We start from the raw sequence: 22144 nt of genomic DNA, 5'->3' as shown, positions 1-22144 counted from the left end.
TATTAGGGTGTCAGAAATATTATGAGGGTGTCGGTTTTACCGAGGGTTGTTATATATGCGAACAATTAAAGTATCACATCTTACCATTACTAGTCTATCGATATTCATCAAGCATGTTCCAAGTTCGTGACAATGATTTAACATCGATCCACCAGTTATTCATATCATGCATACAATTAGATACAAGTAATAACATAATAACCACAATAAGGAATCTTGATCACAAGGATGTAACTGACCGAGGAGTGATGAAGGTACAATGCGGCTGGAACGAGAGGGAGACAGTGTCGTGCCGCGTCGACATCGAAGGGGGCTGCCATCGAACTCGGGAGAGAAGGCTGGGGTCGTCGTCCATTGTAGAGGGGATTTAGGGTTTGCTAAAGATGGGGAAGAAGTTGTATTGTATTTACGTAACATGAAGAGAAAGAGAGGATGGGCCGAACTTGTTTAATGATTGTAGCGGCCCAATGACATTTGTGACAGGCCCAAAGTTGTTTTGCAACAGAAATAATATAACATTTGTTAACTATTGTTTGTCAAGAGTAAATTGCCAATCCCCTGACGTGTTTCGAATATATTGGCCACCTCCAATATAACATTTGTTCACAATTCTTATTTTCATGTCATCCATAAGTCAACTTAGTGACACCTAGGTATGAATTGAAACAAAATAATTAATGTATCATTTAAGTTCTCATTTAATTGCACTCTTACAACAATTTGCAAAAACTGGATTGCGAAACAAGTGATTTGTAGAGAAAGTGCCTTGAAATCTCGGGTTATCACATCATCCCCAACTTGAAAGAAATTTCGTCCCGAAATTTGATATGTTCTCCCAAAACGGCAAGATGTTAAATCAGGATGACTGTGGGTTTTTCCGCAGGTACCACAATAGATCTTAGTTTTTGAAAAACAAATGTTTTAGTTTATTAATTTATTAAAACAAGTAACATGCAACTTTAAGTGTTTATGTGATATTCATAATCATCCAACAAATCCAATAATACCACAATTTCCAACAGTTCACCATAACCACATGTGATAACGGAACATTACATAATGAAACAATGATAACGAAAAAATATGAGATTCAAGCCCCAAAGACCGAATCGAAGTTCAACCCATGGTCGTGGGAACCGGCTTGGTGGATCTACACGAAACAATATGACACAAAGCGAGTAACAAGTAGATACATTTATATGAAACAAGTTTATGAAATATAAGGCACAAATAACGTAACATATAATGACACTTTGAATTGCATGTTAATGTTAGGAACAAATGAAGCAAATGAAATAAGGACACATGATGCACCCCAAAAAATTTAAGTGATAAAACGGGGAAAAGTAAATATCTACTCACAGTTTGCTGTCCTTTTAATCCTTAAGTAAAAACCGCATGAGTGAAGTGTTCGAGGAAAGATTCATAAAACCAATAGTCACCCTAAAGAAATATAACACCAAAAATACTAAACAACCAAAATACCAAAACTAGATAAAATCAATATATTAGGGCTTTTGTCTAATGAAAAATTATAATTAATACTATTAGCAACCATTAAATCAATATATGTAACTAGATAGCCGTTTAGCAAATATATATTAATCCTACTAGTCACTAAAAATATTTACTAGGTCTACAAACAAAATATATATCTAACTTAGTCCAAAAGACAACACTTATATTTATAAATTACTATTTATGCAATCAAAATGTCATGACAAGAAAATACACGTTTTGTATTACTTCATAACAAATATCTTATTTAATAATTTAGTAAAAATAATCCCTTTCCAATATATATATATATATATATATATATATATATATAGGCAGAGGATCCTGTGAAAAGTGCTTAAAGTGTGAGAAGTGTATTATAACACTATATATAATACTATATAACACCATATAAACACCGTATAACAATATGTAACACCATGTAGTACCATATAACACTATGTAACACTATATATCATTATATAACAAATATAACACTATAGTTTGTCTGATAGCATGTCTATGATAGATGTATAGTGTTATATTTGTTATATAATGTTATATAGTGTTACATAGTGTTATATGGTATTATATGGTGTTACATATTGTTATACAGTGTTTGTATGGTGTTATATAGTATTATATATAGTGTTATAATACACTTCTCACACTTTAGGCCCTTTTTACACTATCCTTACCCTATATATATATATATATATATATATATATATATATATATATATATATATATATATATATATATATATATTGTAAAAATCATCTTTTCTTATATTTAGATTTAAACCATCATTTTTTCAATAAGGCTTCCATAGATCATTAAACCCAATATAAATTCTGTAATCTATTTATTTTGCGAAAAAAAAACGGAAAATAATGTTCATGAGTTTTTATATTTTGAGGAAACCAATTTATATATAGTTTTTCATAAGTAATAATATGATCAACAATACATAATAAATCTACATGATATCTAAAAATTTATAAAATTGATGCAAGCATATCTAATATGATGACAGGCAATTTCCGAAGTCCAGTTTGATCAAAACACAAATCCTAAGCCAAAAGCCCCATTTCTAAGACTAAGATCCCTAGAGAAAAATTCCGTATAGTAATTGCCCTCTATCATAGGTATGGATAGAGGGGTTTTATAGAGCTCAAAATTTTAAAGGAAATAGGCTTTGGAATTACCTGATTTGGTGAAGCAATGAGAAAAATATCACTTAACCAAATGTCAAGCCCTAGATGATAATTCTTGTCCAAATTGCGAATTAGCGAGGTAATTGGTAGAAATACAAAGTAGATGGTATATGATATTGTTTGGTCGAAGAGAAATGCTTTCAACTTTGGGTGAGATGGTTTGAGTTCTTAGAAAAAGCAAAGGATACTTTGTTTTGATTTTAAAGTGTCTAGTTATTAGTAGTTAATGGTCCATTTAGTATGCATTTAGTTTTGCCTTGAATACCCAATTAATTCGGACAGTAAGCAAGCTAAAAGGTTGAGGATGTGAGGATTTGAGGCTGTTTTGGATGGACAGGTCGAATACTACAGAAAATACGAAGTTGTAGGTCACTGTCGTTTACACGACTTGACCATCGTTTGGAAAATAACCACCTTCGTATGGACCTTCATTTGGTTATGATGGACCTTGTTTGGAACAATGGACCATCGTTTGGGATCATCACCATCGGTTGACGTGTGATGATATTAATTTAAATATTGTACTTAATATAATATTGCAAAAACAAGTAACAAAGTAATAAATAACAACTAAAAATCACAAGTAATAATAAAGGAATTCATACTTTAATTTATTACGGTTCGAGTCCGGGTTACAAAGGGTCAGGTTCTAAGATCTGGTTATGGCGGATGTTACAGTGTTGGTCAATAAGTCAAAGCTGAAGACCAAAGAGTAGTCAACAAGTCAACTTAGAAGACTGAAGTATTGGAAACCAAAACTAGTGGAATTGTTAGTACAATAAATGTCTAATTCCTGAGTCTTTTATACTTGTCAGTGTTTATAGGTACCACGTTCGTATAAGTTAATTTATGTTTGAATTTAAATGTAAAAGGACTCATACGTGCGTAGGAGTCCTACACACGTTTGAGTACTTCATTAGTGCATTGTGCATCATTGTTATTTGAATGCCGCACTTATAATGATGACGTAGATATGCATTGTGCATATTTCAAGTCTATTTGCACATAAAAAACTGTTCCTACAAGTGGTATCAAAGCTACGAAGAGGATATCTACTTGTGTACATGCTTAGAGTTGAAGATTTTGGGCAAAAAGCATTGTTTTTCATCATTTGAATAGATTCCACGGTCAAAAAGTTCTTAATTTCTTTATAGACCTTTCCATTTCATTTTTGAACAACATATCAGAAGATTACACCCAGATTCATCCACTTTCACATCCAAATCATCAAAATTCTTGCAAAAAATGGGTTTGTGTGCAGGAGTCGTGCTCATGTAGGAGTCCAAACGTAGGAGCTCATATGTGCGTAGGAGTGTGAGTGAAAGAGTCATACGCTTGGATCAGTCATACGTTTGAGGAAGTCATGCAAGAGAAGAGTTCTACGCACAGGGTCATACGCTTGGATTGATTCATACGCTTGGAAGTCATACATTTGGTTTGTGTGGAAATTGTTAAAGTTTTCATCATGGATTCAGGAGACATTAATGCTTTTGCAGCAGGGAGTTCAACACCTCTTGTTCAAAACCTGAACCTAGAGAACATGATGGGTACTACAAACAAACCCTCTGAAGTTGCTTTGTGGAAGATTATCCAGAATGGGTCGATCGGTTCAAGACGTATGTTTAAGCAAACCGGTTGGAAGCATGGATGGAAATAGAAGATGAATACAAGGTTCCGAGAAATGAATACAGTGAAAAGGTCAAAATCTCTCAGATTCCCACAAGTGATCGACCGTTTTATGAAAGAGAAAGAAAAATGTTTAACCTACTTCAACAATGTTTGAAAGATGACATTTTACATTTGTTACAGGAGTATGAAACTTTAATATCTCTATGGGTAGCATTGCAAATAAATGTTTAATTTTTTCCAGAAGAATCACAGGATGTTAAACCAAAGGTGGGCAAGTATTTGAGTTAATGGCTAAAAAAATACTTACTGATTACCCCCAAAGTTAGATGGTGGGTGGGGGGGATAGTGCACGGTCCTCCCAACCACCGGAGTGATCCCACTCCGGGAGCCGCTACCCGACCAAGCTAGCTCCGCGGTGAATTCTCCATGCCGAATTCTTACCCTGGACGACATATGTCACTCCCAAGACTCGAACCCGGTACCTCTGGGAAGAGGTGGGTGTTGGTGGCCAACTGGGCTACCCCAGTTGGTTCCCAAAGTTAGATGGTGTGCAACACAACCGGTAGAAATTAAATAAATACATTTACTTTTTGTTTTTATATAAAGATCTTTAAATGATGTTATAAAATCAACTTATTACCAAATTTTGTTTAAACCTTCAAAATTTACACTTAATTTCTTATAATGTGGCGTTTCATGAAGAGATTTCTATTCAAAATCCTGAGTTGTGACACAAATCGCAGTTTAGGCATCATAGAGTATGTCATACGACTCAATTTGCCAACTCCCTCGAGTTACAAGTCATCTTCGGGACAAGGATTTTCACTTATGCCAAAATCCATCTTCGATATGCCATTTTGGGCTCGACGATGTAATACTCGTATAACTTATGAAAGGCTATCTCACGCACTATCATTAACACACTTCACCCTTACATCTCTGGCATCAAAAAGCGATTCCTCTAGCAGGGTATTCAACCCTTACCAAGAACGCTACCACATCAATCAAGATCTAAACCTTACTTTCATTTAGTTGAGCATACCTTCCATATCTTTAAGACTCGTGTTTAACACTTATTACCTAACGTTCCTTAGGAATAATCTGTTCTTGAGATTTGTGTTCCTTGTGCTATTATTACATATATCACTTAAACCTATGAAAAAAACCCTACATACCATCCTACTCGAGTGGTTTCCTCTTAATTTCGTGAAGAAATTCTCAAAAGTAGGGGAGACTGTAACATCCGCCAAAAATGGACCTGTTTTGAAAATTCGGTACCGAACCGCAACGTAATAATAAGAATTTGACCCTAGTTAGATTTTTTATGAAACTTAGGTCATAAGATAGAGAAAAACAAGCTCGTCTTAATACTATTTTCGTAATTCTATAAAACATTTTTTCGAGTTATACGAGAAAAATGAGTTAAGCAGCTAAATTAATTATATATAAAACACATATAATAATAAAACCATTTTGTGTACAAAACCAAACGATAACGCCCATCGTTTGAAAACCTCATTCAAACAACAACAACTCCTTCCAAACGATGCACGTTGTCCACCTTATTAGTATTATAATTTACCCCAATTAAGTCTATACCCTAATACACACTCTAAAACGTCCAAGTACACCTTATAACTTCCTAATTAGCATCTAATTCAAATCTCCATTAAAATCAAGAAGATGTCCAATTTCTATATCATAAAATTCGTTTATTATAACACTTCCCATTAATCCTAAACGACCGCTCCACTGCTAAAACACAAACCCTAACTCTTAAATCGTTCAATACACTCTTTGTGATTCATAAATTCAAGGAAGAACACATCCTAGGGCTTGGAACTTCATCATTTTATATCTCCTTCAATTCTTATCAAACGAGGTAGTTCTTGTGTCTATTTCACTCAATTTTTCTTAGATCTATAAAACCCCTCTATCAATTATTGTGATAGAAAGCATCCGAAATCCGAATTAAATTTCTTGTATTTTAGTGTTCTTGAATCTTGAATTTCAGGGTTTTTGATTTTAATTTTATGTTTTGCGAAATTGAACTATTCATAAACATATTAGATTAGATCTCCTAATTTTTGAGAATTTTTGGTTATTTTTTGAATTTATTTCATGTTTTAATCATGTTATAATGTATAAAAATAATATAAAAAATATGGAAATCATGAAAATAAAAGTTTATAAATATTAACCTGATTTTTTAGAGAAATATACTAGTTATGAAATGTTTATAATAATTTTCATGTATCTCGATTTAATTGTTTGTAATAAAAAAGACTAATTAAATTATGGAATTAATAATAATCTATAAGTTACTTTTACAAAAAATTATTTGAAAAGTAATATAGTCGGGAAAACTCCTAACCTTTCAAGAGGTGACGATCTCCGATCTCATCCGGGTCTTTTGGAATCTACGAAACCATGGTAAAACAATATGTACCTTGCGAATAATAAAATTAAATAATTGATAAATATATTTCTCATACAAAAATCCTCAAAACATATGAAATAAATTGTATAGTTATTTACATGTTAGTTGTTTGTATTTCTCATTATTATATATATTTTAGGGCACACTCTTATCTCGAAGTTCTCTTTCTTCTGTTGTATTTTTCTCGGATCAAAGCTAACGCAAACAGTGAGTAGACCTAAAGGTGAACAAGTTTGATGAGATAAGGATGAGGACATATAGGACGTGCCTTAGTTGATTAAACGGGATTTGTTTATATTTTTATGTCGTTGGACTTTGTTTGAAGTTGTATGGATTATTTGGATTATTTGACATCTTTTAATTTTGATATAAATAATATTTAAACATTTAATATGTGTTATGAGCTATAGACAATTATAATGCCACGGTCGATAATTCGCCACAGGTCGGGGTATGGCCACCATCATAAGACCATGGAAGGCCTCCTTCTCGTTATCATTGCCACCTTCAAACTCTACCATGCTCAACAGGTCTCTGATTGAAAAAGCCACAAACGAGCTAGTTTTGCACCAAGAAGCCACTTGCTGCCAAACACAACAGGAATGAAGCAACCCGAAAGAAGGTGTTCCGTTGACTCCTCCGCTTGATCACAAAACAAACACCTTTGGTTCTCCACAACAATGTTACACTTAGGTAAAGCATCACTGGTAGGAATCTGGTTTAACTCGACCCTCCACATAAAAAAGTTACACTTTTTTAAAACCTACTTACACAACCTCAAATAGTACTATTTTACACACATGATACCATTAAACAAAAGGCCTATTAGTTATAAAAATTAATATCTATCTTTTTTTTCATCTTGTTTATCCTAAAAAGAATGTACGCTTTTAAACATCATTTTTTGGGTTGCGTTCGTTTCATGGATTGTAATGGAATTGGAATGAGAATTCACGCAGAAATTGAAATTTAATTTGTAATTCAGCTGTGTTTGTTTTAAAATGGAATGAAATTTGGATGAAATTGGAATGTAAAATCTCTTCCTTTTATGTTGTTCAATTCCAATTCATTTTCTTGTTGAAACCAACAAAATAAGGAGTAAAATCAACATTAAAGTTACTTCAAGATTTCATTTCATTCTTTAAAACAAACACTACCTAACTTTCTCATTTTATTTTTACCCCTAATCGTATTTGGTCACTAAACAACAACCGTTTAAAAGCACATCTATTTTTTTGAACGGCAAATCACTTTATATATATATATATATATATAGGGTAAAGATAGTGTAAAAGGGCCTAAAGTGTGAGAAGTGTTTATTATAAGACTATATATAATACTATATAACACCATATAAACACCGTATAACAATATGTAACACCATATAATACCATATAACACTATGTAACACTATATATCATTATATAAAAAATATAACACTATATCTATCATAGACATGCTATTAGACAAACTATAGTGTTATATTTGTTATATAATGATATATAGTGTTACATAGTGTTATATGGTATTATATGGTGTTACATATTGTTATATGGTGTTTATATGGTGTTATATAGTATTATATATAGTGTTATAATACACTTCTCTAACTTCTCACACTTTGAGCACTTTTTACATGATCCTCTACCTATATATATATATATATATATATATATATATATATATATATATATATATATATATATATATATATATATATATATATATAAAGAGCCATCTAGAAACTAGGAAACAAAACAGGAAAAAACAAAAAAAAACGACAGAAGCATAAAGACAATTACATCAACCCGACAAAATCAAGAATCAACCAATTCCATCCGGATCCTAAACCGACACCGAACCCCATTGAAATTGACTGGAATAAAATTCATTGATCCCGGTTAATCTCCATCTCCCTCCGGCTCCTGATTAAAATCAGGAATAATTAATTTTTGGGCATTTTTCTTAGGTTTTTTTCCGCGTTTGAGCCTGCATGTGATGTAACTGGGCCTAGTATTATTAGGACAGGGCCCATCTTGCTCAAGTCCCACCACATGCTTAAACCCAATATTGAAATCTAAACCACCTTTCGGAAAAAATCCACTCCCATTCTCACGAGCTCTTTCAACATGATCATTCACCTGCCTTGGGGTTCCACCACATGGGCGGCTCCCAATTGATCCCCATGCAGACTTTCATCTACAACCCGGGCCCCACCCCCATGATCATTTATCTCTGGACTTTGGACAACGTGAAGGAGGTTTACATCCCCAACATGCGACCTCATGCCTCCCCCATGCAAATTCATTGGGCACTCTTCTCCAGAATTAATATTATCATTAAAATCCAACTGTTGAGAAAAGGGTTGTGCTTGTTGGTTATCCGAGGTTCCACTGTTGAGATTTTCCAAGACCGAATCTCGAAAAATGTTCTCCTTCCCGGCGTTAAGATTCAATAATGAAAGTTGGCGTCCATGGCGAAGTGTCCTCAATGATGTCATTCTTGTACAAAAAATCCTTCCATTTATTTGTGATTTTCTCTTCGATCCTGTTACCGACTCTTGTAAGAATGCCAACCTTGTCGAACGTCAGGTTACCATCATGAATGGAAGCTTCTAAGTTTGCGACAATTCTCCCGAAAGCATTCCTGATCAAATCAAAGGTATCCGCTACCCATAAGTGAGCGGGGACACCCTTGACAATTAGCCAAGCAAGACACTCTTCTTGAACATAGTTACCGTCCCACATTAGCATGGTTTCAAACCAAATGTTCCACCGATCTTTGGCGTCTAAAAACGCTTTTGCCGATTCCGAGTTTGAGAAAGTAAGCATAACTGCCAAACCACCCAGATATCTGATGCTCACCTCCCTGTCAGTGATCGCTTCTCCTAGCTTCTTCAGATTGTTCAAATCAGCTACGTTCCTAGTCTCCCCAATTAAAGAGCGTAAACTCCATTTCTTTTCAGCTTCAGTGGTTTCTGGAGATAGAAAGATGGTTTTTGTGGCTGCCCTTTCAAGGTTGTTTTTGTTGAGAAGAGCATCCCTGAAGGACGAATGATGTGTGTGTGCCTGGCCAATGAAATATCCCACGTGAGGCCATTGGTCGGCCATAAAACTTCCGTTGTAGCTTCGTCGGGTTCCAACTGGGACTTTCCCGGCGGCGTGTAATGGCTTTTCGGTTGCCCATTTATCGTATTTAGCCGTATTAACCCCGATTTTGGCCCCATCAATGGAAACAGCGCTCATCATCTCCACCATCTCTTCTTTATCGACCACATTAGCAAAACGAAGAAAGCCAAACAAATTCTTATGTTTGTCTCTTTTGTTTGCAATGTACACATTCCTCAGGTATCCAAAAACTCCGAATTTTTTTGTGAGGGTACTCACTTGAATGCCCTCAGGCAGGTTCGAAATAAAGAAAGTCGTTGTCGGAACAATTGGTCTCCATTCAGTCTTCCCCCGTGCTTCTAATTTTCTTGTATGCTTTCCTTTGTAGACATTCCATCCTTTCTCCTCTTCTTTGCGCTTGTGAATATTCTTTTGTACTTCTTCCTTTCTTTTCCTGAGCTCCTCCGGCACCGGCTGAGGCCTTCCACATTCTTGCCTTTTGGTTTTCTTCGTCATCATCGACGAGGATTATGAAGATTTAGATATGTTATTCCGATTTCATGTCGAAATGAAAAAGAAGAAGACCGCTTCTAAAGATTTTAGAAGTGAAAAATAACCAAGTATATAAAAGCACATATATTAAACAGTTATAATATTTTCTTTTTTTCTAGTGAAGAAAATAACAAACATATATTCTATAACATCTTAAAGAAGAAAGTCGGTGCTACAGTGCACCGATAAAATTATAAAAATACCCTTCGTATATTGTGAAATGACCAGATTCAAATTGACTGCGAATTGACCAGTTTGCCCTTTCTCCCACAAAGCACTCTGGGACTCCATATGGTTTTCCGGTGAAGGTGGTTTCAACCCTAACAACCACGAGGGTTACTGCTTCATGAACTGACGATGTGTGGTGGTTGCGCTGCGGGACAGTCTAGGGTTACGACCAATCGTTGGATAACCGGTCTTCCAGCAATGCATGTACCAGATCTGAGATGGACTCGTCAGATCGACGGCGGCTAAGGTAGAGGTTGCGATTCCGGTACGGTACTTGTCGGCGGTGACACAAAAACACAACGGAATCTTGGCGGTCACGGATCACTAACGAACACGGGTCGGCAATCGAATCGGGATTACATGATTTAGGGTTTGATTGAACCACCAGACCGCTGTAAGCGGCAGTGGAGGCGAAATGGTGCGACGCCATCCAACTTTCTTGATGGGGGTGATTTGTCGGTTGCCTGGTGATCGCGAAATGGTTCGACGACGGGGGTGAATGTATTTGTTTCGGTGAGTGGTGGCGATGTGAATCTGAGAGATTTAGAGAGGGAAAGAAGGAGGGGTGGGGTTACATGATTTTGTGGTGTGGCCGGCTGGTTAGACCAGTGACCGGCGATCTAACCGGAGATTCTGTGGAGCCCGACCAGTGGCCGTTGTTTAAATCTTGACGTTCGCCGGAGGTTCTAGCCTTCACTGTGGTTACCGTAGCCGATTCTATCAATTGCACCACCGAATCATCTCTCATCCTTCTCTCTCACTCTACCTATATATCTCTCTCTCTCTCTTGATTGAAGTGGGGATTCAAAAAGGGTAGGTGGGTGGTTTTTTAAGAAACAGTAACATTGAGAGAAGGGTTTTCATGTTAGGAAAGTGTGCCCTTTACTTTTTCTTTTTGGTTGCAGGTCATGAGAGTCAAATACACATAATTGTTAAGGATAGAATTGTGGGATGAAAGATGGCCGTTAGATTGGATATATGAATAAAAGTATATAATTTAACTTTTAGAATTCAACTTATGAATAAATAATGTGTTTAATAAAAACATACATTGTTTAGGTGGCTCGTAACGTGTTTATACATTTTTATATTTAAATATTATTTAAGAAATTATTGGGTTTTAAATCCGGTTTGACCAGTGGACCGGTAAGAATACTGGTTCGACATTCGGTCCGGTCATGAAAACATTATCAGAATATGATGGAATTGGTTAAACGTTAAAAGTTTAAACTTTAATAGGAAGTCATCTTCCTCTTTTTTCTCACTGTGTTTTTAGCAATAAGAAAATAAAATCATTTAATTATTATTTACCTTAAAGAAATAAAAATCACATGATTGTATAACAAGCCTCTGAGGCGTCTCTAAAAATTTACGTACCCTGTTCGAGATTGAAAAAAGTGCTCTTTCGTTATTTTTTGTTATTATTTAAAAAAAATCAAATTAGCATTGGACTCAATAAACCTAATTTCAAGTTGGTTAAATTCTAAACCATAAAAATAATTTGTAAATGAGCCTATATTGGAAGTGTTATGTTTTTACTGTTTAAAAAAAAATAACATATATGTATTAAATTTTTTTTTAAATCGCATGCCACTCGAAATCGCGAGTCTTGTGCGGAGGTTCTCCCCACACACCATCAAAACCTCCCATGACAAGCCTTAAAACAAAAAGAAGTTGAGTTCTTTAAAAAACAAACGGTAACAAAGTCATAAAAAAATCTTATACACAAAAAATCTTATAAACTTTTTTTCTCCTTTTTCGTAATTTATAAAATGTTTTTTTCTTTTTCATTTTGTTTTTTCTTTTTTTTTTCCTGTTTTACTTTAACTCATATAAAAAGGTTTTTATTTTTTCCCAGGTTCGAACACAATCTAAATAAAGAACCATTTACTTTTTTTTAGCTTAACAATAAATAAAACAATGAATCAATTATAAATAAGTGTTGCGATACCAATTTGCACTATTTTACTGGAACCTTACCAGATCAAGCCGTTACCGACTAAGTCCCGCATGGTGGTAACCGACATTGTATTTACTTTAGGTAATTTAAAAATGTGAGATACATAAAAATTACCTTTGGTGCAAGTGGTAATTTTGCTAGAAACTCAAATCCTTGACAAGGGTTCCAAACTTATTACATTTTTCCTTCTTTGTTTCATTTTTTTTTTTATTTTAGCTATTATACTTTTTTTCTTTTGTTTTGAGGCCTCGCATTATACGTAAGTTTATTTAGTGAATTCGTAACACGTGGGTATTTTTTTTTGCGATTTCGTTTTTTTATATAAAGTTTTCAATATATTTCAATGCTCTCATAACAACGCGTTAGTTTAAGAATGGTTTTGATTTTTTTATACAAAGTTTCTAAAACTTTGATTGATTTTCCGGTTTAATAAGCCACAACATGACATGAACGTGCGATAACAGAGTTTTGTTATGCTGAAAGCGTGATACAAGTTGTAACGTGTGGGGAATTGACATACTTATTTTTTAAATGTTTTTACAGTTCAATGTCGTCGTCGCAACGTGCGGGTCTTCACACTTGCTCATCTTTGCTAACCCTTCACTTTGGCAAATGGCACTTTTAGCCTTTAGTCCATTTTACATGTTTTACAAACTAACCCTTTCTGTTTCTAATATTCTATCTTTAGCCATGTACCATACATAATATACGCTTTTATCCTTTTTAGTTTTTTACTAACTTAATTTTCCTTCGATAACTTTTGTTCGCTAATATCGTTTAAGAAAAAGCTAATTTGTCGCATTGCATATATATATATATGTTATATTGAATTCAATCAGATACATCTAAACGGTGCTTTCATATGATTAACGAATCACATAACGCTTAGATTAATCTATTCGATGTTTGTGATGTACCCGCGCTACAACGCGCGCGGGTTTCATTACTAGTTTCATCTAAACACTATATATTTTTGTGGGGCTCTTGGCATATAAATAAATAGACAGCTGCAACCAAACTACTTGCTTGCTCAACAAAATTCTGACAATCTTTCTTTAAATTCACTCATTTATTATTTTGCAAATTTGTTACAACTAGAATTACGACCCGCCGCAATGCGGCGGGAATTCTTTAGTTATAACTAAATCGATTTAGGATGCGCAGGTTATGTTGAACCTGTCAAACGGGAAAAAATAGACAATGTAAAAACGTTCACCCACACACGTACGTTGCGTCGTGTTAACTCGCAAAATTTAGAACGAAATGTAAAAACGTTAAACCAAAGACGCACGTTTGCGATGTGTTAAGTCACAAAATTTAGAACGAAGCACAAAGAGAAATTTTTGCAGAAAATGAAAACTATAAAGGACCAAAGTTGAAAGCAAAAAAAGTTGTGAGGATAGATTGCAAAAGATAAAAAGTTTTGTGTTAAAAGTAAAAAATAAATAGTTTTGGGTTAAAAGTAATTTGTGAAATACTTTTGTGTGAAAAGTAAAAAAATAAATTTTTTTATATAAAACCTCCAAAGCGAAGGTTACAACACATAAGTAAAAAAATGAAACTGGTTAAATCACAAAAGATGAAACTTTTGAATTAGAAGTGAAAAATCAAATTTATCAAAGGGGTTAAATTGTATAAGATGGAAACTTTTGAATAAGAAGTGAAAAATCAAATTAATTAAAGGGGTTAAAATACCAAAGATTAAAACTTTAAACTCAAATTGTCAAAGATTAAAACTTTAGGGTTAAAAAGGAAACAAATATTATCAAAGTTAAAACTTTAAACTCAAATTGTCAAAGATTAAAACTTTAGGGTTAAAAAGAAAACAAATATTAAAACTTTAAACTTAACTTGCCAAAGATTGAAAATTTAGGGTTAAAAAGAAAAAATCCAATTTTTTTTTTGAGAAACTCCCAAAGCCATTGTTACAACTATCATATGCATAAAGTATTTGCTTTTTAATAAGGTTTTAATAAATTCATATTTCTTGAAGTGCGACAATAACCCATCAAGCATGAGGGAAAGTGAAGCTCAGAAGCTCAATTTCATGCTCATTTTCTCACTTGTACTGATTTTCTGTAAGTTTTAGCAAATACCCGTCTTAATTTGTCACTCTATTTGCTTGATTTCATGGTTTTTCTCAGTTGGGTATTTATAAAACCTAAAAAGTTTGGATCTTTTCTTCAGGGCTTAGCTATTTGTTGATTCTGTGTGTTGGATTGATGGGTTTAAAACTGGGTTTCTTTGTTTATGTAACATGGGTTTGAGAATGTGATTTATATTGTTTTTGTAGGAGAATGTGTTTGATCTGTTAATGACGTTTGGTAGTTGATTGGATGCTTTAAGATTTAAGGGGTTTGCTTAGATTTGTTTGTTGTTGAAGCGGGTTTTGAGTGCATTTTGACTTTTTTATAGTCAAACCTAGTGAGTGTCAACTACAGAGTTTAAGAATGAAAATTGCTACAAATGTAACATATCGAAATGTTACAGAATCCCAGTTATGTATGTCAGTTATGATGTCGCCAAATTGTCCATGCCAAAGTAAGTCGGCTGCTTAGAGATTTATGTGATTTGGGTTTTATAAATCATTGTTCTAGTTTTTATGGTTGATTATCATAATTATATACTTGATTCCATTGAACATAAAAAAAAATACCAACTGAATTTGCAGACGTTGGTAATCCAGTTGCAACTATATGGGTTGTGATCCCAGACCATGTAAATGCAACATGCTGTGGTTGTCGTTTTAGTTTAGATGCTATGATGATCCGCTTACAAAGTCCAGATAGAGATAATATGGGTTGTGATCCCAGACCATGTAAATGCAACATGCTATGGTTGATGTCCTAACCAAAGTGGTGAATATGGTTGATTTGGTGATGTTTTCTGTATCCAAATTCCAAACTAGTCGTAGCCTATCCCGTTGCATTTGAACCGAAAACTACCAACAAGTTGTGTGGTCGCTGTTAACACTTATATCTATATCGTGTGGTGGATGCTATCCTAGAGAATGGATTAAAAAATAATGTCAACACATCCTCATGGTTCCTTTTGTTCTCATGAAATGCAAAGTGTTCGACGACTGACTATTAGTTAAACGTCTAAAATGATATACTTTAAAGTTGATAAGTAATACTCTTTAATATGTATAGTGGAAGCCCATTGTGCCACAAACACACGTCACTCTGTTTCGTAGAGTGTTTTGACTGACTATTAGTCAAATATCTAATATACCCACTGGCATATAAATATAGCTTGAAAACATGCCATGAACGGAAATTTTTTTGTAATTGTCAAGGGGAGACCGGAGTATTACTATTTAGTATGAATACATGCTATTTTCCATCACATGACAAACGTATTACAAATTTTGCTATATTTCCATTTCATGACAAACACATTACAAATTTTGGTATATTTTATTGACACACAAGCGTTTGGACAGGTTTCAATGGCTCCCAATGCAGCTCACTGCATAACTCCCTAATATCTGATCAAAGAGCGGATAGCTTGTTGCCCGAGATTTCTCCGACCGGAAATCCTGAACCCCTGTATCCTCTTCTTGGACCGTCTCCATCGTCTCCCTTCACAATCACAAATAACACCACCCCAAAGTTATCAGGTTCGTTTCTCTTCTTGGGCATGTTGGTGTACATAATATAAACCTTTTGTAAATAACTAATAGAGTTAATTGCCATTTTAGTCCCTGAGGTTTGGCCCAAAATGTCACTTTAGTCCAAATAGTTTTTTTTTTCTTCCCTGGTTCCCGACGTTTCCATTTTTGGTCATTTTCGTCCATTTCGTTAACTCCGTCAAAAATCTCAGTTAAGTCGGGGGTAATTTGGTCAGCTCACTAAAATAGTTTGGTACTTGCCATTTTCATCCAAAAATCTTTTTACCCCTTTATACATATAAATAACAAATAATTATACATATATAATGTTATTTTTTTAGAAAAAACATACACACACATGCACATATTTTTAAAAATCTATTTGGACTAAAATGGCAATTTACTCTAACTAATATGATTGTAAAAAGTATACTATCTCAACAATAACTGATTTTCAACTAAATGTAATCTATAAGGTTTTACGCATTATAATACAATTTGGGTGACTTTTGACCGTAATAAAACATGACCAGAAGCAAGCAACCCAGTTAAAAAAAATAATGAATATCATTTTGTTTAAATAAAAAGTATATTTTTTTAATCCAGGCCTCTGTACGCTAGACTTCGATGCAATAGATACCATGATGAGCATTACCGCAACAGATTGTTTCACGGTATTTGCACCGTACCTTGCCAATGTAGTATGCTGTCCACAACTTGAAGCAACTCTCGTGATACTCATTGGTCAATCCAGTAAAAAAACCAAAACACTTTCTCTAAACTCGACTCACGCTAAACACTGTCTTTCCGACTTTGACCAAATTCTCACGAGTCAAGGTGCGGATAACACTTTGCAGCAGATTTGTTCCATTGGTCCGTCAAACCTAACTGAAGCTTCTTGCCCAGTAAAAGATGTTGACGGGTTTGAAAAAATGGTCAACGCTTCTAAGATTCTTGATAGTTGTGGGAAGATTGATCTTGTTAATGAGTGTTGTCGGGAGACGTGTCAAAATGCTATATCGGAAGCTGCCAAGGATCTTGCGTCTGTTTCTAATGAATTTGATGCAATGGGTATGTCGGATATCTCGACTCGGGTGATTAACGATTGCAAAAGTATTGTTTTGAGATGGTTAGCAAGTAAACTTGAACCGTTACGTGCCAAAGAAGCCCTTAGAGGTTTAGCTAATTGCAATCTTAATAAAGGTGAGCCAATCATGCTTCATTTGATCTTTTAAATCATTTAAAGATTTGAGTGATTGCTTTGAAATAATACCCATTACTCTCTATATCTAAAAAGGAAACACCTTTGCCAGTATATTTCAAGGTTTCCCATTTTGCCCTTGCTTTCGTCGTGCATTCAATTTACACATTTTATATCGTTTACTATCTTTTTTGTGGAAATGTCATATGGAATATATATCCATTTGTTTCATAACAAAATAACCTTTATTTAATTGTTTTTGCAACTAAATGGAGATAGGGTTCAACAAATATTGGAAAGAGTTGGGGCAAAATGGGAACTTTAAGAAATATTTTGTATGTACAGTAGGGGGATTTATTGAGTGAAACTGTGATACCTTAGGCAAAATGGTAACTTTAAGTAATATTTTTAAAAAGCGAAAGGCGCACAAAAGCGACCGAGGCGTGAAGCGTAAAACGCAAAAGTGGTGGCCTTTTCATACCTGAGGCGCAAGGAGGAGATTATATAAATTCTTTTATGTATGCCATAGGATTTTAGCATCCCTTATCCAAAATATAGCTATAAATAAGGTTTATATATGATTTTAGCTACATGTACAAGCCCAAAAACCTATGGTACAACACTTTGATGAATAAAAACAACATAAAAACATCCAAAGTACACAAGGCGCACGCCTCAGACCCTAAAAAACCCAAAGTTTGCGCTGTTCCGGTGCTTTGTGGAAAACGCCCTACTCAGGTGACATGAGGCGCTGAGGCCTGCAGTGCGCCTCGCGCCTAGGCGCGCTTTTTAAAACCCAAACTGCCTTTACCTCAAATATCACAAACCAGTTTTCGGTGCATTGGCTGTGGGTAAGAGGAGAACTCTATAGTTAAGCATGCGTGGGTGGGAATAAATCTAGGATCGGAAAGGCTTCATTTAGGGAACTAAAAACAAGCTATGAGCTCCTAGTGGGCAAAGCGGATAATATTAGCTGGTAAGAGCGGTTGATGTTATAATAACTGTAGTTAATTACCTTTTTCGGCCCTGTGATTTGCTGAAAATAACTATTGCAGTCCAATAGTTTAAAAATTGCGAAAACAGTACCTGTGGTTTTTTTTAAAGGTCAAAAAAAATTAAATAAATAAATAATAAATAAATAAATAAATAAATAAATAAATAAATAAATAAATTGTTATGTTGATTTCAGTTTGCCCATTGGTTTTGCCAAATGTCCGACCTGTCGCACAAGGTTGTGGAGATGAGATTAGCAACCATACATCATGTTGTAATGCAATGGGAAGTTATGTATCTCACTTGCAAAAGCAAAGCTTTTTAACCAATTTGCAAGCGATAAATTGTGCGGCTTCACTTGGGCACAAGTTACAAAAAGAAAACATAACGAACAATGTCTATAATCTTTGTCATGTAAACCTCCAAGACTTCTCCCTCCAAGGTTTGTTTTTTGTTTCCGTTTATTTAACATGAATTTTTCGATCATGTTACTCGATGCTCATAGTTTATATCATTTCTTGGCATGTTGGAATCCACAACTCAATTGCAGCAAACGGAATGCAAGGTAATTTTAAAAAATCTCTCATTAGCAGTTATAATAATTAATATTTTTTATTTAATGATGCATTAAATGTGTTTGTATGGACGAAATAGGGTCGGGATGCCTTCTTCCTAGCTTGCCTTCAGATGCAACATTCGACAAATATTCACGAGTGAGCTTCATTTGCGATCTCAATGATCACATTCCCGCACCGTGGCCTTCCGTTTCACATCCTGCCCCTTCATCGTGCAACAAAAGTAAGTTTTTGCACCCGAAATCACCCTTGTTATAAACTTAATTATCTTTATATCCTTAGTTTTAAAAAGTGTGCCTCGTGCCTCTACTGTTGGGGCCTAAGCGTCTCGAGCGACTCACCATTTTTAAAACAAGCTTATATCAAGCTTATTTTGTGTACCTCTTTCTGATCATGCAGCTGTAAAGGTCCCTGCACTTCCTGCAGCAACTTCTGGACAAAGAGGTAAATTCGAATTCTTAACCTTTCCTTATACATATATTTTTGTATGTGTGTATGTATTTTTGTATTGAAAGGTTAGTATTGTAAAAAAAAAATATTTGTAGATCAACGAGGACAAAATGAAAATGCTACAAATGTAAAGTAACACTAATTACTCTAATGTTAGGATAATTACTCTAGTTATTTGTATGCATAGCATGTTCAATGTATTTATATTTGATCATAACACTATATTATACACACATATATTAATCTTTTTTTTTTTAATTTCCACAAAGATGCTTGGTTGATGGTGGTTTTTTTGGTTCTTGAGTAACTTTGTGTTTCTCACATGATTGTTCTCTCTGTGTGTATAGATATTTATTAATCCTCGCACCTAATGTAATATGTACTAACAGGTCTCTACGCCGATGCTGTTATGTTTCTTCTTGTTTACGCGATGACATTCATTCTTGCGACGCCTCGTTGACTTTCTAATGGATCAAGATCTTGCTTACTTATAGTTGAAAGGTCAGACTTTCTTAAAAACTAACCCTCCTGAGTGGCCCCGTTAAACTCCGAGACACAAGAATGTGAAAATGGTGAAGATATTTGGCGGGGAATTCGTTTAACTTGCAAATGTTAAAAGAAAAAAGTTTGTATTGAAGTTGAGCTGTTGTTTAAGCATTCTTGCATAGTGTTATGTAATAAGAATTCTGTAAAGAAAGTGAGTGCATGTAAATATTTTCAAGGCATACAATCTACAATCATTTAACTATAGTTTCATTGTTGCACATCTAATGGGATGTAATTTCTAGGTTGTTTTTTACACAGGCGATTGTTACAGGGACAACTTAGGGATGGTAGGTGGTTTAACCTATTCCGGTAGAGGTGCACATTTCAGGGTTTTGTCATACCTACTTCCGGTCAACAAAGTCTAAAACCGGGCGTTGCAAGAGGAAGGGGTCAGGTTTTTCCGATTCTGGTTTCGGGTTGACCGTGTAGGCTCGGGTATACTTGAGTTGGGCCCGGTCTTAAATCATAGGGTATGGACCCAGTAAATACCCGACAGGTAGCGTTGGATATCGAACCAGTTCTTGGAATATTTGGGTTTCTTTTAATATCCAATGCCGGGTTTTCTTTTGGGTAGGGTATAAGAGCATTCACATCCCATTCAACATTTTTAATTTTTTTTTATGTTAGTGGGTTCTGCATATTATAAAAAGTGATGTGAGTGGAGGAAAGAGAAATTGTTGCTGTTCGTCTATATATTTGGGGAACACTATTTAGCTTTATCAATTTTTAATATTTTCTTAAAGTTGTGAGTGGAGGACAGTAAAAAAGCTAATGATAAATGTATAAAAAATATTATTTAAGTGAAAAAGATAGAGAAAATTATTAGCACCCTATATATAATTAGGATATATATTGTTTTGTATGAGGTAATTCAATTCCATAAATAGTGCTAGAGTTTTTATTGTATTCTCCCATATATAAAGGGTTTATGTATTCTTATGTGATGATCAAGAATCAATACCATAAACCACTTTTATGGTATCAGAGCTTCGGTTCTGAAAAACCCTAATTTCTTCTCTTTGTCGTAGCCCTTCTACCCTTTCCTCTTTTCTTTTTTTTTTTTTTTCTGATCTCAATCATGCCTAACGAAGATAAATCTGAATCATCTTCCATCAAGGCCGCCCCATTCCACCTTGCATATTCTGTCACCAATATACAGACCAAAATACGCACCCTAAAATACGCACCCTCGATGGCATCAAAGTCATCTACTCATCCTGGATTAAGCTTTTTAATTGAACATGGTGGCCTTATAAGGTATCGAATCACATAGATGGTTCTCCACCACCTGCATCCACGGCTGAAAACTATGCGGATTGGAAAGAGCTCGATGTACTGGTTCTACAGTGGATCTACAGTACTATATCTGGTGATCTTCTTGTTCGTGTCCTCGCTTCTGACTCGACAACTAGGGATGGTTGGGTCAAATTGGAGAAAAACTTTCTTAGTAACAAGAAGGCCAGTGCTACCGCCTTGGAAACAAAAATTTGCATCCTCACCCTTGCTGCATGCTCGTCTCTAGACGACTACTTTCAACGGCTAAAGGACTTGGCTAATCAACTAACGGTCGTTGATCACCTTGTTACCGACCTATCGACTAGCCAATCAAGTATTTCCATATACCATCCCTACACCCATATCGACCTATCGGTTTCTTAAGGACCCCATACCTGATGTATTTACTTTCCAACATCCTCTTTGGCCCAAACCAATGGTTATCGTCCCTTATTCCCACTGTTATCAGCGTAGACCGAGACCACCAAAGCCGACCAATCCTGCACCGAACACCACCCAAACCATACCCCCCATTCCTAACGTGACCTGACTTACAACCTCAACCCTCATACACCTCCTCAAAACCTTACAGCCTCAAATACCTACCCTATGCGCGTCACACCCTGAAATATCAGAGCTGGCGTGACTGGACCGGTATCTTCATTGCACAGCGGAAGCAAATAAGCTAAGACTTCTAGAAAACGAACGCCCACTAAGTACTCGAATCTTCAATGGTTCTCCTATTCCAACCGTTCCGTAGTTTGAGAAATTTAACCTGAGAAAGAACATGCGAAAAAGTCAATATAAAGTTGAGCGAGTTCATAGTTTGTTTTGAAAAGATTTAAAATAAATCTTCTTGA

General features: G+C 35.0%; 2 protein-coding genes across 4 annotated transcripts in view; both read left to right on the top strand.

The window, feature by feature from the left end:
• LOC110926189 (uncharacterized GPI-anchored protein At1g61900) overlaps window positions 1–20213 on the top strand; it is a 58563-nt gene extending 38350 nt beyond the window's left edge. The window contains exons 1-9 of one of the 3 annotated variants that reach the window (XM_035986561.1): window positions 13634–13725; window positions 14605–14709; window positions 16077–16253; window positions 16851–17447; window positions 18635–18880; window positions 18989–19003; window positions 19093–19236; window positions 19413–19457; window positions 19853–20213. In XM_035986561.1, coding sequence (XP_035842454.1) covers window positions 14646–14709; window positions 16077–16253; window positions 16851–17447; window positions 18635–18880; window positions 18989–19003; window positions 19093–19236; window positions 19413–19457; window positions 19853–19923 — 1359 coding nt within the window. In that variant the 5' untranslated portion in view covers window positions 13634–13725; window positions 14605–14645 and the 3' untranslated portion in view covers window positions 19924–20213. Of the gene's footprint in view, window positions 1–13633; window positions 13726–14603; window positions 14710–16076; window positions 16254–16850; window positions 17448–18634; window positions 18881–18988; window positions 19004–19092; window positions 19237–19412; window positions 19458–19852 lie in introns of those variants that run through there. The other 2 variants (XM_022169944.2, XM_022169945.1) reach the window with 2 other exon arrangements.
• Window positions 20214–21087: 874 nt separating this feature from the next.
• On the top strand, window positions 21088–21668 carry LOC110924650. The gene is made up of 2 exons (XM_022168644.1): window positions 21088–21153; window positions 21267–21668. Exons 1-2 carry the CDS (start codon window positions 21088–21090, stop codon window positions 21666–21668), a joined length of 468 nt encoding a protein of 155 aa, XP_022024336.1.
• Window positions 21669–22144: the final 476 nt, after the last annotated feature.

Source organism: Helianthus annuus, chromosome 17, assembly GCF_002127325.2.
Source record: "Helianthus annuus cultivar XRQ/B chromosome 17, HanXRQr2.0-SUNRISE, whole genome shotgun sequence".
Lineage (NCBI taxonomy): Eukaryota > Viridiplantae > Streptophyta > Magnoliopsida > Asterales > Asteraceae > Helianthus > Helianthus annuus.
Note: the sequence above shows the minus strand (reverse complement) of the source record. Positions and strands in the feature narration are given on the sequence as shown.

Excerpts from the sequence above, each read along its gene's own strand:
- LOC110924650 (XM_022168644.1), top strand. The coding sequence starts at position 21,088 with ATGCCTAACGAAGATAAATCTGAATCATCTTCCATCAAGGCCGCCCCA. Across the intron at positions 21,154-21,266 it reads CATTCCACCTTGCATATTCT|GTATCGAATCACATAGATGG; the intron begins GTCACCAATATA and ends TGGCCTTATAAG.